Genomic DNA, 17,213 nt, shown 5'->3' on the forward strand with positions numbered 1-17,213 from the left:
AGGGATGGTGTAGGGTCTCCTGCTTGGATGGGGGATTGGACTAGATGACCTACAAGGTCCCTTCTAACTCTGTTTATCTATCTAAGTTAAAATGTGCCATGAACTCAAATATAATGGAATGTCCTGAAGGTTGTGGGGCAAGTAGATGCGTGGCCCCACAGCACCATGCCACCACGCAGGACAGTGTGGCTGAGAAGATTTGGTTGTGACTCTGTTTCCTTTCCTTTCCCCCCTCTTGCTCGCAGGGACTTACCAAGGCCAGTGGGCTGGAGGGATGCGTCAGGGCTACGGCGTACGGCAGAGTGTCCCATACGGCATGGCTGCGGTTATCCGGTCGCCATTAAGAACATCGATCAACTCTTTGCGCAGCGAACACACCAATGGCACGGCATTGCACCCCGATGCGTCCCCTGCCATGGCCGGGAGCCCCGCTGTCTCAAGGGGGGGATTTGTCCTGATGGCCCACAGCGACGCGGAGATCCTGAAGAGCAAGAAGAAGGGCATTTTCCGGCGTTCCCTGCTGAGCGGCCTCAAGTTGCGCAAATCCGAGTCCAAGAGCTCACTAGCCAGCCAGCGGAGCAAGCAGAGTTCCTTCCGCAGCGAGGCAGGCATGAGCACTGTGAGCTCCACCGCCAGCGATATCAACTCCACCATCAGCCTGGGCGAAGCCGAGACAGAGATCTCTGTCATCGAGGATGACATTGACGCCACCACCACGGAGATTTACGTGGGCGAGTGGAAGAACGACAAGAGGTCTGGTTTTGGCATCAGCCAGCGCTCGGATGGCCTCAAGTATGAAGGGGAGTGGGCCACCAACAAGCGCCACGGCTACGGCTGCATGACCTTCCCTGACGGCACGAAGGAAGAGGGGAAGTACAAGCAGAACATTCTCGTCAGCGGCAAACGGAAGAACCTCATCCCCTTGAGGGCCAGCAAGATCCGTGAGAAGGTGGACCGGGCCGTGGAGGCGGCCGAGCGGGCAGCCACCATCGCCAAGCAGAAAGCGGAGATTGCAGCTTCCAGGTAGGTCCTTGGCAATGGCCTTGGGGGTTGACCAGCAAGGAGAAAGAGGAGGAGGAGACATGCATTCTTGTGGATAGTGTTTTTGAAAGCGTGAGTTTGGGATCCATTCTTTAGATCCTCCATAGGATCTGAGTATGCAAACCTGGTGAATAGTGCTGATGGAGAACCGGTAGAATTCTGCTTCTAGTAAGTTGGAGAAGGCTGTATGTAGATTTTTTGCTGAGTTGGTCAATGTGCAACTTGCAAGCCGCCTAGTCCTCTGTGGCAGTCTATTGCAAACTGAACTCAGTTATGGAATTCAGCAGCCATATTGTGGCAGCATCTCTTCTCCTCAGCTAGGAGATGGAAAATAAACAAGGGAACAGCAGCAGTTCCTTGAGTGGCATCATCTAAATCAGAGCTCAGAATCCATCACTGTCCGGGAACAATTTGCTGGGAGGGCTTCTTTTTCCTTTGATACAATCGCCGTCTGTGTTAAAACTTCCTGCTGGTTGTATCCTTTGCTTGAATCCACTCCTATCTACTAAAGGTTTTATCCCTGGTGCTTTTCAATGGTGCAAAGGACCAAATTCTACAGAGCCAGGAGCATGCAGACTAGCTACTTCTTGGGCAATTCTTTTGCTCAGCATAATGATCGGGAATAGATTGCTTAGCATAAACTTGGGGTTTTGTAAGAATGCAGGAGAGCACCTTGGATTGAGATCATCCGGGCTCCATCTCTTGCATTTGCCCTGCCTGGAGAAACTGGGGCTCTGCTTCTCCTCTCAGGGTCTGAAAACCCCAGGAGCAGATAAAGGAGACAGGGCTCCATCCTTTAAGTTGTCTTTTTTTTTTAAGCGTGTAGGGTGCTTTAGAGTACAGATTCTACAGCAGATTTAGTACCACTAATTTAACTTCTTGTCCCACGTCAGTGGGAAATTGTGCCATCGACAACATTTCAGCAATGCAATCAGGGATGTTAATTTAAGGAGGCAGAATGGCCAGGCCTGGCTTACAGATGGACGATTGAAGAGAAGGCTTTCTGTTAGCACTTAACAGGTGGTGGCGTTAATAGCAATATTATCATGCATGACAGTTGTCAAAGCTTTTGGATGTGTGAATAAGTAATGTAAGAAAAGAAGTGGGGTGTCTCTGTCTCTCTCTGTAAGTTATTTATTCATTCACCTTTCTGTGTCATTCTGTGCACCAAACAGATTCCGCTCCCTAGAGCGTCATCTTACCTGGCCACCACAGAGCTTGGATTAACAGGAAGCATATTTGAAGTTCTTCTCATTCTAGACATCTGGACTGAATAATTGAGAGAGAAGGACAGTCACTTACAGCTAAGAGTAATAGAGAAAAGTACTCTCAACAAGAGGATAAATGTAGATACACCTTCTTCCTAGAGTAAGACTAAAGTCAGTACTCTGGTTTGGGCAGAATCTGTCTGAGGTTGCATGCAAGGAAGAAGCTTAAGACTCAGTTGAGATGATTAGAGACAGTCAAAGTTTCAGGAAAAACCAGTCGGGCAGGTATCCCACCTGAACCTATTTTAGAGGGGAGAGGGAATGTCTATTAATGCAGGCACTTAAATGGGGTGATAGCCGTCTTCTAACGCTTGAAGGGACGAGCACATATGAGGTGTTGTTTATCAACCCCAAGAGACCAGGTAAATCTCCCAGCATTGCAAACGAGTTGTGTTTCAGAAACACAAAGCTCATCTTGCATTTGCTAACCCTCTTTCTGGCAGCTTCCTCACAAGGACCTCTCTGACATTATCCTGGCCCAGTCTGGACGTTCAGACGACCCCAAGAGAATTGAATTGAGATGCAATAGAGAACTGTATGAATGGCATATAAATAAGAGGACATCTCTGGTGGGGTTACATCAGAAAGGTCTCGGAAGAGGCTCTGTCCATCTGTCCATCTGTCTGTCTTTGCTGTCTTTAAGACTTGTGGACTTCAACCTCCAGAATTCTTCAGCCAGCCATTGGGAATCCTGGGAGTTGAAGTCCACAGGTCTTAATGATGCCAAGTTTGGCAACCGATGTCTGTGGGCACCCTAAAGAGGGAGAGACAAAGGCCTGCCGTTGTTGGTGAAGAAGAGGCTCAGAGCAGCTTTGGTTTTTTGGCAGGCCCTGAGAAATGTTGTTTTCGAAGCTGCCACAGTCAGAAAGACACCTGTGGAAGGACCCCTTCCCAGACGGCAGATGTTCCCTGACCGATGACACTCCCCTGGGGGACAGCATACAAGCCCAGCAGAGGAGTGGGCTGGAAAAGGCTCCATCCGCCCACCCCCAACCCCAGTGAAATAAATTGCTCTGCTTGCCGAGGCTCCTGTGCAGAGCTCCTCCTCCTCCTCTTCCTCCCCCCTCCCCTCCCCTCCCCCGTCCTCCTCGTTCACTGCTACAGAATACCAAAATAGTTCTGCAGGATTTGCCCATCCTCAGCGCCTGGTCGGGAAGAAAAGCCTGATGGCTGGGCAGCCTTTGCCGATTGGATTCGCTCTCCCAGGCCCTAGAATGACATGTGGGGTGCTGTATATGGGGTCTGCCCTGCTAGGGGGTCCCCCAAAGCTGAAGAGGTTGGAAGCGGGGCGAAGGAGGGAGCGTTTGGCGCAGAACGTTCTGTCCCTGCGCTCTCTGGGTGTTTTTCAACAACAAGGCCAGATGGAAGCCGACAGAAGTGGAGCGGCGGGGTAGCGAGACAGGAAGGAGGCAGGCAGAGGCTCCGGTGATTCATCCTTGGCGAGGCGCTCCTTTTTCGGAGAAGGAGGTCAAGGCAGGGAAAGGGAAAGGGCCAGCCATGTGCAAGAGGGAGAAATGGGATTCTTTCCCCCCCAACACACACATCTGGGACAAACCTGCTCCTCCTCTTCCTCCTCCAGCAATCCTTCTCTTGTTGCTTCTCTTCCTCCTCCTCTTCCAGCAATCCTTCTCTTGTTGCTTCTCTTCCTCCTCCTCTTCCAGCAATCCTTCTCTTGTTGCTTCTCTTCCTCCTCCTCCGGCAATCCTTCTCCTATTGTTCCTCCTCCTCCCCTCTCTCTGCCAGGCATTTTTCCTGCTGTCTCAGCCCCCATCCACCCCACGCCCAGCTTGGCACAGACAAGGCTGCTCAGACGGTCTCCCTTATGGCGGGCCCTTGGCTACTAATCCTGCCAGTTTAGTTGCAGGGAGGAAAGACCGGGTGGCCCCTGGGTAGAGGAGAAAGAGACTTCCTCTGAGGAGAGGGAGAGGCAGCCCCGGTCAAGGTTCAGGCTCAGATATTTTTGTTGGTTTAAATCAGGAAGGCTCTTCATTTGTTTTGTGAGTGTGAGCCTCCAGAGTCAACTAGCAACTCTAGGAATTTCCCCCAACCTGGCATTCTGCAGATGTTTTAACTGCAAACACCTGGAATCCTTTGCAATGCAGGGCATGTTGCTCCTTAGGGAATTTTCAGAAAGTTCTAGTCAAACATCTATAAAATAGTTAGACATCCATTGACATCATCATCATCATCATCACCACCACCACCACCATCATCTAATTCCAAAATTCTGTGTATATACATACAAATGGTAAAATAAATATGCTAACAATAGGAAAATAGGGACTATTAATGAGCTTTACACAGGTCCCTTTTAGCTCAGGGTATGCTGCAAAGTCATCCAAAGACTTGATTTATGGTTCCATATTTCATATAAACCCAGAAAGGTGAACTAAATCATGGTGGACATAATGCACCCTGCGATTAATGAACTTCTTAATAACACCGTGATATATTTCCAAAAGATTAATTTGAAAAAAAAAAAAACTCAGAAAGATGGAAGAGCTAATCCAGACCGGATATAGTGCTTAAGGCGGATGGCTCAAGTTAAACCAGGTGAAGATCTGTCTGGTGCAGATGCATTTTGATTCCAGAGCTGCTTTTGGACTGTGTAAATCATTTCCCCTTCCCCCTTTTCTTCCCTCCTTCCTCCTTGTCTTGCTGCTGCTGCTGCTTTTACTAGGCAAAAACCAGAGACAGCAAACTACATTTCCTGCCATTTGAAAGAGAAGAAGAGCTATCTATGTTCAACCCCTCAAGCTGCTTGTTTTCAGGCAACTTGGTAGAAGCATGTGCATTTCTGTGTTTCTCTACCCTCCCTTCCTTCCTTCCTTCCTTCCTTCCTTCCTTCCTTCCTTCCTTCCTTCCTTCCTTCCTTCCTTCCTTCCTTCCCTCCCTCCCTCCCTCCCTCCCTCCCTCCTCCCTCCCTCTGGAAGGATTATAAATGGGGCACCTTCCAGATAGGTTTTGGAAACATCTTCAGGAAATTCTGGGGTGAATGCATCCACCTCAGATGCTTCTTTGAGGAAAGGTTGCTTTAGGGCAAAATTTGGGAGTGGAGAGTTTTCAGATGTTGCCGAAAGTCAATTCCAGGATCTTCATTTGGCCGGCAGAAGCAAGAAGACCTGTTGGGCTGTTGACTCTTTGGACCTGATTTTAGGGTCTAAAGCCAGAGACAGTTTGTCCTGATGACCAGCTGCCTTAATGAGTGACGCCATCACTGGAAACAGAGCCTCTGTACAAACTTTGCTCCTTCCTAAGGAAGTTGGCCTTCAAAAAGCAGGCCGTGTCTCATTCTACATACTTTAGGTTATACTGAACGTGCCCTGCAGCGGGAGGAAAAGAGAGCTGGCCCCAGATTCTTAGGTAATCCAGATAATTAAAGGCTTTGCCCTCAGCCCCAGCTTAGCTAGATAATGAACGCCAATCCCTTTCATTACCCTTGTAATGTTGTGGATTGTCAAGGTGGCATCATGCAATGCTTGGCAGCCCACTGAGTTCAACAAGAAATGCGTTCGACGATGCAGAGCATACGATGCCCGAGCTCTTTCGTGGCTTCCAATTTACCCACGGGGTTTAAAGATTTTTTCACCCTTTGGAGGGTTGGGTAAATCAGCCTGTTTGTGAGCTCTTGTGTGTGTTGATCTAGATTCTAGTGGTTCCCAACTGGGGGTGCTTGCACACCCTGGGAGTGCAAGATGATATTCCAGGGGGTGCGAAAACTTGGGTTTAAAAGTTTCAAAATTATAGTTTATATGCATAATTATATGCATATAATTATTTACGTTTGTAAGGGCTGCGAGAATATATCAGAAGTGTTCTAGGGGTGCAGGGTATAGAAAAGGTTGGGAACCCTGAACAATGTTTCTCAGCCTCAACAACTTTAAGATGGGTGGACTTCAAGTCCCAGAAATCCCCAGCCAGCTGGGACTAGAAGTCCACCCATCTTAAAGCTGATGCAGTTGAGAAGCAGTAGCTTAGGGGGTCCAGCCCAGTTTGCTTCTACTATTATTTGTTACTTGGGGGAGGGGAGGGGGGGAAACAGTGTACAAAAATGGATTTAAGTACAGATTTAGAAACAGAGTTTCACTCTATGTTCTCTCAAACTTCTTTTTTTCTTTTTCTTTCTTTTTTTTTTAAGAAAAGGGTATTTTGATCTGTTTTCCAAAGCTGTATTTGAACATTTGGAAAGCATAAAAGCCAGGAGATGACTAAATCCTGATCAAATTATTTCAGAATCTGCCCATGTCAGATTCATCCAACACTCCATCACTGCAGGCCTCCAGATGCAACAAACAGTAATACAGAATTGTTCATGGTAAGGAAAACTTTGCCTTTACAAGCACAGGAGCCTTGCCGGTTAGAACATAGATGGCAAGGTAGGATATGAGTGATTCAGGCTAATAAATCACGACCCGATTCGCACTTCATGCTAGGTTGTGGCCATTCACTAGTTACTGAGGAGCAGAAGGTGCAGATGTCAATAATTCATAATTTCTTCCCCGTTGGAAAAAAAACAAGATAATGGAGACTAGACTCCTAAAATGTTATAAGAGGCTGCTGGTAATTATCTATAAATCCCTTTTATAGGTGTTTATTATGATGTTGGAGAAGGAGCTGAACTAGAAGGACAGAAACACATCTACAAAATCATTGCTACCTCTCTTGAAAAGCACCATCATGGCTGTTCTTTTTCCCCATGATGAAGATGATGGTCTGAAGCTCTACTTGTCTTTGTAGGCATGTTTCTGTCTTCCTGTTTCAGTTTCTTCTCCTGGTGGTAGAAGTAACTTTTGGGACATGGAGCGCACCAACCCTGTCAGGTATTGTTGGGTGAGCAGAGACAGTTGGGGACAGATGGTCCCACAGATATCCAGCCCTGTGCCATGATGGGCTTCATAGAGAATGACCACACAACCCCTTGCAAGACTATGCCTTGTTTAGCTATAGTTTATTAACGAAACTGCAGTTGGCTGGGTGTAGTTGACTTGCTAAGCTATGAGCCACTGTTTGTCAATCACATATAACACAGAGAACCAAAGCAAAGTAAGGCTTGACATGTTGGTGGTCTTGGGTTAGGGAACTAAAGATCTGGTACTGAAAGAAGTTTCCAATGTATTTGGAGTCTTTGAAGTATTTTGGACCATAAAACCCAAGTAGGATGAGTTTTGCATAAAAGTTGGCACAGTGTGGGATGGTAGATGCAATTCCTGTGTTTTTCTAAGGGTTCACATGTCACTTGTTCTCAGTCCCAAGCATTTACATCGGCCCTGCCAATCTGTTTTCTACAATATCCATAAAACATGTTGCTGCAGTCCACCCCGGGACGTAACAATGGGAAAGAAAGCAGTAGATCCAGAGAAAGATCTTCCCAGCTTGATTTAATTCGCGAGCCTCTCCTTGTTAGCATCTGATATTGTGTAAAAAGTGAGCGGCGATGAAAAAGATAATCCTTGCAGATGCACCCTCAGCCAGCTTGATTTCCTGTCCCTACAGAACATTTCCTGTATATAATTTTTCCTGCCTGCCTTGTCTTAATCAGTCACTTCTTTGATGCCCTTGATAGTGTTTCATTAGAAGTGACAGATGGTGGGAAATGCAAGTCCCTCTCCAGATGTTAATTAAGTTGCAATCTGTAAATAACCAATATAGACATATTTGGTACACGGGTTTTGCATGGCAGAGCTGTCATCATGAAATAACCCAAAAGCAGCTTCTGAAGCCCACTTACGTCTCCTGGTGAACATGTGCTTCAGAGGAGCGTCACTATGATATGAACATACATTTGTGCCTAACAGATGTGACTAGAGACCACCCAGTATGCACCTTGGGAAACAGCTACATATGGAGACTGGTTCTTAACTCATCCTGATGCCCCTGTTTAAGGCTCTCATGCGGGGTTTAAAAATGCGCCCAAAAGAAACGCACTTGGGCACATATTTTTCATATACTGTGATGTAAGGAACCCAGACAGACTCCATGTTGCCTTTTAGATGGAGAGTGAGTGATGTTCCCCCATCACTCTACGTCCCCTAAATGTTGCTTTGTCTTATGCTGAGCACATACAGGTGACTCATCCTGAGCTGAAAGTCAAAAAAGAATTTGCAGCACAGCCCCACACACCTTTTCCCTGAGTTACATAGTCATCTTCTTTAATTCATATTTAATTTCACCTTCAAGAAAAGAAGTAACCATTTGCATCCATGTTTCTCAACCTTGGCAACTTTTAAGGAGTGTGAACTTCAACTCCTAAAATTTTGGGAGTTGAAGTCCACACGTCTTAAATTTGCTCGGGTTGAGAAACACTGGTCTAAGCTAATCAAACCAGCATAAACTTCCTTTCCTTTGTCCACTGTGACTAACAATGCAGGTCTGATGTTAAATAGAAGATAAGATATATATTTCTCTTATTCTGATTTCATGAATGAGCAAATACATGTTGGTTAAAAAAGAAAGGGACTGCAATCCCATTGATGGGACCTTGAGAAGAAACCATTATGTCCTAAGTGAAGGGCATGGATGCCCTGAGAGACCAGCAGAATCTGGGCCAACATGAAGCACCCCAGATCCAAACTGCCCTATGACAGCATCACCATACTTGCAGTGAGAAGCCTCCATGATGGAACATGATAACCACATCCTGCCAAAGTTCCTCACCTCCTGCCACTGAGAACCATGCTGTTCTTCACAGTAACTTACTAGATGCCTAGCACGCAATGGTGCCCAGCACATTCCCCAACAACTGTGACTGAGAAAGAAGCTATTTCTGATGTCCCCTGCTCTGGTCTTTATCCTTCGTAGATTTCCCTAGCCTAGGTTGGAGGAGAATCCTCCCATCTTGTACCAGTGAGTTCCATAAGTGGATCGTTATAGCTGATGTTACAGGTGGTAGGAGATAGATTCTGGTAAAGATGGGAGAGAAAAGTCTATGGCTATCTGGGAGCATCTCCTTCTGAAAGAGCCATCTGGCATCTGAGCTGCTTTGCATGCTCTCCAGCCTGCCTCCACAGCATCAGTTAAGACAAGTCAATTGTCAACCAAGAAGCCAGGCCTTGGCTGTTTGTAATTCAGGGCACTGGCTTTCCTGTCTGGTTTCAGAGTGCCAGAGCAGATGTTTGTGTCATGCCAGAGGTTGCATTAGCTGCTTTTCCTTTTCCAATTAGAGATCCAGCTAAGGTCCACGTTCCAGGGAGCGAGCAGGGAAATAATAGCAAAGTGGTAATGATATATGAGATTTGGAAATTGTCTACAAAAAGTTAATGGCACTGGCTAATGGTTTACTTCCACAACCTGATATTTGATTACTAGTTTAATAAATTATTGATTAGGTGCTGATGGCAAGCGGCTGAGAATTGGATGAGGTCATAAATGTAGTTAAAGGTAGAATTTCATGAATCTAGCTCTTTGTAAGGGTGTTGTATTACTTCCTAGCTTAATATATCGTGTACGTTCAGATATTTGTGGCGTATTCAACAATCTGTTGTGAAAAGAACTATGATTTGAAATGCTTTCTGAAGCAGACCATACTGTATGGTCCAAGAGTTAAGGGTAGAGAGATTAACAATTCTGAATCACAGAATATTGGTGTGAAAAGGGGGCTCTGAAGTTTCCCAAGGAAGGCCAGAGAAACCAACAGCTGCTTTCTCCTTCCTTTGCCCTCCCCTCCCCCCCCTCCATGGATCCCAGTCAAACAGGGCAGCCTTCTTGCTTTTTTCCTCCTCCTGAACGGATGGCTCCTTAAGTCTGCAGGCAGAAGCCAACATCTGCAGTGGCAATGAATAATTCATCTCCCGCCAGTCTTCTTGCACCAAAGGCCAGGATGATCAAGCTACCTTTCTCCATGGATTGCTTCCAGAGAGAGCCAGAGAGGATGCCCCTGGATTCTGGTCATAAACTGGCTGATGGTTGTGCAGAGAAGCCGATCCTCTTTGGGTGGACTCTCCTCTTGTCTTTTGTTCCTTTGGGGGAGCAACCCTTGTCCTGGCTCTCTCTGATCTCAAGCCTGCTTTGCCTCCCCATCCCTCCTCCTGAGCATCCAGATTCTGTGCCTCTAAACAGTCAACAGTGGCTCAGTCTAAATTTGGAGGTAAAACCTCCCCCACTGTGGGCTTCTCTCCTCCTCTCCCTTCCTTCTTGCCTTCAGTGCCTTTGTTTCCAAGAGAGCTCTCTAGGAAAAAGAGATGATTTTGTGCCTTTGGTTCTAGCAGGAGTTTCTGCACCTGTGGCCTCTTCTGTCCCATTTCTATGGTAACCGCCTGACATCACACTGAGATCCTTCAAAGGGGAAGGTTTGCCCAGATTGGACCACCAAAGGTTGGGCCACAAAGATACCGTGAGCAACCGGTGGGTGGAATTCCGGCTCTTCTGCTCGATGGCCTTTTTCTCTGAAGGTCTATGGAGATTCTCAATCATCCTGGTTTGGATTCTGGGTTCAAAGAAAAACCAGGAAGTCCAGCTGCCTCTTGAAAAAGCACCTTTGGATTTTTCTCTGAAGCTACATTGAAAGCAAAGCGTCTATTCTCCAGATCATGGTTGTCCCAAAGGTGCTTTTCCAAAAGGCAGTTGGACTTTCTTGTTCTTGTTTTTGTTTTCCTTTGAAAATGTTTTGCTTCTCATCCAAGAAGCTGAAGAAGCTTCCCATCCAGAACTGAAGAAGCTTCTTGGATGTGAAGCAAAACGTTTTCAAAGAAAAATACAAAAAAGCCCAGTTGTCTTTTGGAAAAGCGCCTTTCAGACATCGAAAGCAAAGATTGATTCCAATGGCCCACTGTGGCTGGGGAATTCTGGGAGTTGAAGTCCACCCATCTTAAAGTTTCCAAGTTTGAGAAACACTGATCAAAAGTATTCCTTTTGCAAAGTGATCCTGTGTTTACATGAAGCGGGAACAGGATCATTAGTTGACGGTGGTCCAGCCATCATCAGCCCCATTCCTTTCCCACCATTTATATCACCATCCTATCTGCAAACAGCCGCTCCACGGGACAGTCGCTCGAGAACTTCCTGTAGAGTCGGGCAGACCACTTGCTAATGGCCTCCAATCGTTTGGCTCTAGTGCCAGTGCGTTTTTACCTCCAGGAGAAAGAATCATGTTGCTACTGATGCATCACAAGTGAAAACAAATTAATTTTAGCCTGCAGGCATACATTATATAATTTGCCTTGTAAGGATCATCCAGCTGTAGTAAGGGAAGGATGGAACCGATATGAATTGTACACGATGCTGATTTTCATCTGTGGGGCTGATTTGTACATCCAGAAAAAAACCCCACATGTGTGATCCCTGATGTGGGGCTGGAGCATAAGGGGAGACTGCAGTCCTGAATGTTTTCTCATGGCTACAGAAACTGCTGCAGGTAGAAAAACAGGTGTGTGTGCCAGGTTGAAGGATAGCAACCTTATTTTTCACCTCTTAGACTAATATTCTGAGTTTCAGCATTGATCCATGGGACTTGACCAGAAGGTCAAGATAGGGGCTGGATGCTGAACTCTAGGGCTGCTGAGCTGAACTAGCCAGACAAGTTGATGGCTCACAGAGTAAATCTGGCAAACTAGATCCTTCTCTTCCTATCCTCCATCCAGCAGCCATAGCCTTAAAATCAAATATTGTCCAGCTTGTTGAGTGTCTCCAGTATGTTAAATTTTGAACTGTTTTCATAACTGTCGTGATTCAAGCATTTGCATTGGGATCTTGTCACCTGTCTGTTTCTTTTTTTTTTTCCCCTCATCTGCTGAGAGGCGATTTACATTACATTCACTTATTTCCTGATTCCAGCCGTTGGCTTTGATCCAATTCCTTTAAATCTGTAATTATGGTAGTCTGTAGAGTCCACCATGCCTCTTCTGTTCTTTGGGTGAAATTTGGAAAGCGTCTCGTTCTTGATTCTATATTATCATTAACTTACATTCTTGACAATAAAATTTGCTGGAAAAGTATCACGATCCGATTTGTGCTGGAAAAAGTAACTCCACCTGTTGTTGTTGTCACAGGCCTAAGTACATTTCTTCGCTGTGATTTTTGCCAAGAAAGTTCAACAGTGTGTGTGTTCTCCTTTCTGCCCGTTGTCTTCCTTTTCAGTTGTTGGCTTCCTCTTTTCCCTGTTCAGACATCCTCTGCTCCTTTACCCAAGCCAGACCTCATAACCGTTCATACCTTTCTCTTTCCGTCTCCCACAGGACCTCTCATTCGCGAGCGAAGGCCGATGCCGCCGTGACAGCAGCACAGAAATCTCAGGAGGAAGCGCGGGTTGCTAGGATCACTGCCAAAGACTTTTCACCTTCCTTCCAGCACCGAGAAAACGGTCAGTACAATCTGGAAGAACCTCTGCAGAACCTTGGACTTAGCGTCTTTTCTCCTGACTCCACAATCTAGGCTAGGGAGGCAGGGCCACATTCCCACAGCATGCAGCAAGCCACTTTTTGTGGATTCCTCCTTGTTTCTCCATTTCTCCAAATGGAGAAACAGCTTGATTCCCTGTTGATTGCCTTTTCCTCTTCTCTTCTCTTCTCTTCTCTTCTCTTCTCTTCTCTTCTCTTCTCTTCTCTTCTCTTCTCTTCTCTTCTCTTCTCTTCAAGAACGAGGTACATCTCCGGGGTACCAGTGCTAATCATTGGAGCAGCCTGGTGGATGAGGCTGAAGCCCAGCCACTGCTGAGAGCACAAAGGAATCTAGTGGATCTGATATGATTCATTAATAATTGCCCATTTATGTACAGCCTAATTTTCTGGCTCGTGGAGATTGAGAATCATGAACATTAATACACAAACCAACAAAAAGAGAACCTGAAATAACTCAATTCCTTTGGAATGGAAGAGCCCTCGTCAGAAACCGCAGCCCAAGTCCCCGCAAAGCTCTAATAAACAGCGTTTGGAGACCTAATGCAAAGGGTTTTAGCAGCCCTGCATAGAGTCAGGATCCGGGATCTGCAGAGACTTTTGGCAGAAAGACCTGCCTCAGTTAGCTCTGTGCGTGTGTATCTGTCTTCTTGGGCAGGGCCAAAAATAGGACGGGAGAAAAGATGTAAGCTGCCTTCTTTAAGCAACCCACTAATTAATACGCATCTGCCACAACAAACAATGCTAGTCTTTGCATTGAGTTGAAGGCTTTTGCTAACTTAGTGAAAAACGAAAGATTTAAGTAGTTTTAACCCAGGCTTCTTTATCTCGCTTCCTTTTGGGCTGTTGAGGCTTTGACAAGTCCTTTCACATTGTGGTTAGCTGTGGGTGTGGATTGTAGGTACGTACATCATCTACCCAAACAAGCGACATCTAGAAAATGCTTTGCTCTTGGGACTTTACTTGCAAACAGGGCCGGTTCTCTGATGGAAGGGATTTATTCCTTAAACTGCAAATAAAAGAATGTAGTGGAATTTGAATTTTTGAAGGATGTATTCAGGAGCAACCCACCACCTAAAGGTCAGAAAAGTCAAGATCGTGGTTGGGATTGACAAGACTGAAACTCTGCCTGTTTTTGATGGCTGTCTGATGCGTCTTGTGAAGTGAGCGTAGTTCACAATGCCCTTGAATACAATTTGTTAGTTGGAAAAGATGTTGCCAACTCTTTTGATCTTCACTGGAAATGTATACCAAGTGCTACCCTACCTACAGATGATTTTTTTGGGGGGACGTGTCTTTTAATGACCTTGTAATCCCTTGCATCGGGGCAACTGAATGGAGCCAAGTGATGCCTTTTTCTGTTGCCAATGCAGAGTTCGCAGCAGATATTTTCTCACTGTGCCCAAAGGGAGAAATATCTGCCGCTACCTAGGATCAAACTCACAGCCTCCTAATTGTGAGGTGAGAGCTCCACCTCTAGGCCACCGCACCACTCTACCCTACCTACAGATGAATGAGTCAAAAAATGGGTACAAGTGTCTTTTTTAGTCTTGTCTTCATCACCTTTTAGTGGTCTGCCAACTTTTCAAGTACCAAATATACTTAACAGTTTCAACATTTTCTTTTCCACTTATTTTTCTTTTTAGTAGACATCTTTTCTCCCCATTTATTTGCCAAGACGATTTGAAGAATGTGGCAGAAATGGCACTTTAATTACTTATTAATTTATTTTCTAGAGAAAGTTCTGGAGAAAGCTACAGAAGATCCTTTTGTGAAATTTTGATTAGTCCTAACCAATGTATTGCCGGGCAGAAGGTGGTAGTATCCCTTACAGGACCTTAAGTAATTTTGGGAAAAATAGGCAGGGTTGGACCTGGTTGATATTTGGAAAGAAAACCAGGAGCATATCCAGAAGTGACTGCAAGCCAGAAAGTAACTATTCAAATCCCAGAAGACAGCAGTGGCAGACTATTTTCTTACTGGTCCTAAAACAACTCTTAATGAAAGTGTGTGTGAAGGGCTTAGCTAAACTCAAGAGTCTATATTTTTTAATAGATACAACTATTAAGACTGGATTCCCCCCTTCCCCTGGAGAAATACAGCAGTGATTGTGTGTTATCTTCAGGGAATCGTTTGGTGAGAGGCGTTTCATGAAAATGAGTGAGGCCATTAACTGGTAGCCTTGAAGCTATCTCAAGACAGTTAGTTGTGTTTGTACAAGAGGTTAGCCTCTCTTTACATCAGTTACTAAGATCTCTGCTTGACATAGAACATGAGTAGGTATTCTCCTGCCTCCTCCTGAACTGATAACAGGAAGGGGGCCCTTATGAAATGACCACCTTGTTGTTCATTTTCTGATTCTTGTTCATCTTCTGCTTCTTGTCCCAAAGGTGCTTTTTCAAGAGGCAACTGGACTTTATGGTTTTTCTTTGAAGACGTTTTGCTTCTCATCCAAGGAGCTTCTTCAGCTCTGAGCTGAAGAAGCTTCTTGGATGAGAAGCAAAACGTCTTCAAAGAAGAAAAGAAAGAAATTCCAGTTGCCTCTTGAAAAAGCACCTTTGGGACAACCATGACCTGGAGGACTGGGAATCTCCATAGACATCTTCTGCTCCTTGTTTATCTTCTGCTCCTTGTTCATCTTCTAGGGCTTGAGTGTCAGAGGCCAAAGCACCAGCATTCAAGCGATGAGATCGAGGTCCTTTCTACAGGGACTCCCCTTCAGCAGGAAAGCCCAGAACTCTACAGAAAAGGAACGACACTTTCGGACCTCACGCCGGATGACAGCCCTCTCCAAAGCTTCCCTGCCAGCCCTTCCTCATCCCCACCTCTGGGTCCTTCCTGTCGGAACAAGAATGCCCACTTCACCAGACAGGTCTCTATGGACGAGGAGAGGGGTGGGGAAATCCAGATGTTGTTGGAGGGACGCAGTAGGGAGTTCATGAGGCCTAACAGCTGGGGCGAAGACAAGGAGGGCGGGCCTTATGGGATAAGAGGCGGGGTCTTGCGCAGCGGCCAATTGGAAGACCATCGAGGCCGGAGTGGTGGTGGGCACAAGCATGGTACCGCCAATCACAAACCACGGGAGAGGTGGGCAGACCCTCCAACCATGGTTTCGTGGACTTATCACCGCCCACACCACCACGGTTCAGGGAGCAACAAGCTCTCGGAGCTGGATGAGGAGAAGCTGAGCAATTACGAGATGGAGATGAAGCCCCTCATGAGGATGGACTCTTACATGCAAGAGATGCAATCCCAAAAAAGGCATCACGGCAAAATGGGTCTGAGCAAGAACCTGGCTGAAGAACAACATCCTGGGGAAGAGCGGGGCTTTGGTGTCCAGAGGCTGAGGTCCACCTCTCAGAACAAGGAGAACTTCAAGCCAGCATCTTCTGGTGAGCCAGCAGTGCAGAAACTAGAGAGCCTGAGGTTCGGGGATAAAGGTGAACCCCGGCTGTTGAGGTGGGACTTAACTTGCTCTCCACCACAGAAATCCTTACCTGTTGCACTAGAATCAGAGGAGGAAAATGGAGATGAGCTCAAATCCAGCGCGGTAAGTGGAGCACTCTGGATGGGCTTGTCTGTGAGACTTCATAAGTAGTGACGCTGAAGTCCTTGGGTGGATGATGTCCCTAGCTACGAGGAGTAGGCCACTTGAGAGACGCTGAGCTCTGCATGCATACAAAGTATGCATGGAATATGTGAGTGGCCACTTGCATGCTATTATTGATTCGTTCCCTCACTAATTTTATATTTCAAACTTTTAATTGAATTTATCTTCTGACTCTCCACTCAAACCAAATGGTGTTTGTTCGCTAACTAAAATAAGGAGCAGAGAATAAGACGTTTTGGCAGTCTTTACAATGGCCTTTGGTATGGTTCGCTGTGAGACTTTTGTGTCTGGAATTTTGGAAGTGTGGCAAGGCAACACAGGTATCAGCCACATTTTGGGGGGGGGCGGTGGAGGGGCAAGCTGAAAGCAGTCTCATCCATTCATGTACATAGGGGACAGTAATCAGCTCCCTTAAAACCATCCATGCCAGCTTAAAACCCTCAACATCTCTGCTTAGCAACTGAGTGGACAGTTCTTGGATTGGTGAGATACCGGTAGTTTGTATTTGCATCCCACAAGCAGCCAAGGTAGAATTTGATTTGTTGATAGTCCGGGATGGAATGTGTAACTTTCAAGTCATCCCCCATGATCTTCCTCGTAAAAGAATATTGGGAGGAAGCAGGTTTGCCCTCCCTTCGATGGTGTCCTTGTTCAGTGCTGGTTTATTTGTCTATGTTTTTTCCCATCAACTGTAAGAACCAATTAGGGGAGTCTCATTTTAAAAACAAAGACTGTTGAACATGATTTTTACAAATTCTTGTCTACTATGCAAAGTAAGCAAACTGACAATCCTCCTCCTTTTTTGATTTTGTTAAGAAAAATAAATAAATGAAGTGGTTTCTTAGAATAGGTGGTAGTAACTCTACAATATTCTTAGCTGTGGCTTTTGGTCTGGGAAAGCCTTTGATATAATTGAATGGATTGCCTTGGTTTACTCAGCAATGAGATCTCCCAATAGCCCTCATT

General features: G+C 45.9%; 1 protein-coding gene across 1 annotated transcript in view; it reads left to right on the forward strand.

Moving 5' to 3' along the window:
- JPH3 (junctophilin 3) overlaps positions 1–17,213 on the forward strand; it is a 32,478-nt gene that overhangs the window by 12,763 nt on the left and 2,502 nt on the right. The window contains exons 2-4 of the mRNA XM_070952890.1: positions 246–1,023; positions 12,479–12,603; positions 15,283–16,187. Coding sequence (XP_070808991.1) covers positions 246–1,023; positions 12,479–12,603; positions 15,283–16,187 — 1,808 coding nt within the window. The remainder of the gene's footprint in view (positions 1–245; positions 1,024–12,478; positions 12,604–15,282; positions 16,188–17,213) is intronic.

Source organism: Pituophis catenifer, unplaced genomic scaffold (genome assembly GCF_029215685.1).
Source record: "Pituophis catenifer annectens isolate HBS135680 unplaced genomic scaffold, rPitCat1.0.hap2 SCAF_13, whole genome shotgun sequence".
Taxonomy (NCBI): domain Eukaryota; kingdom Metazoa; phylum Chordata; class Lepidosauria; order Squamata; family Colubridae; genus Pituophis; species Pituophis catenifer.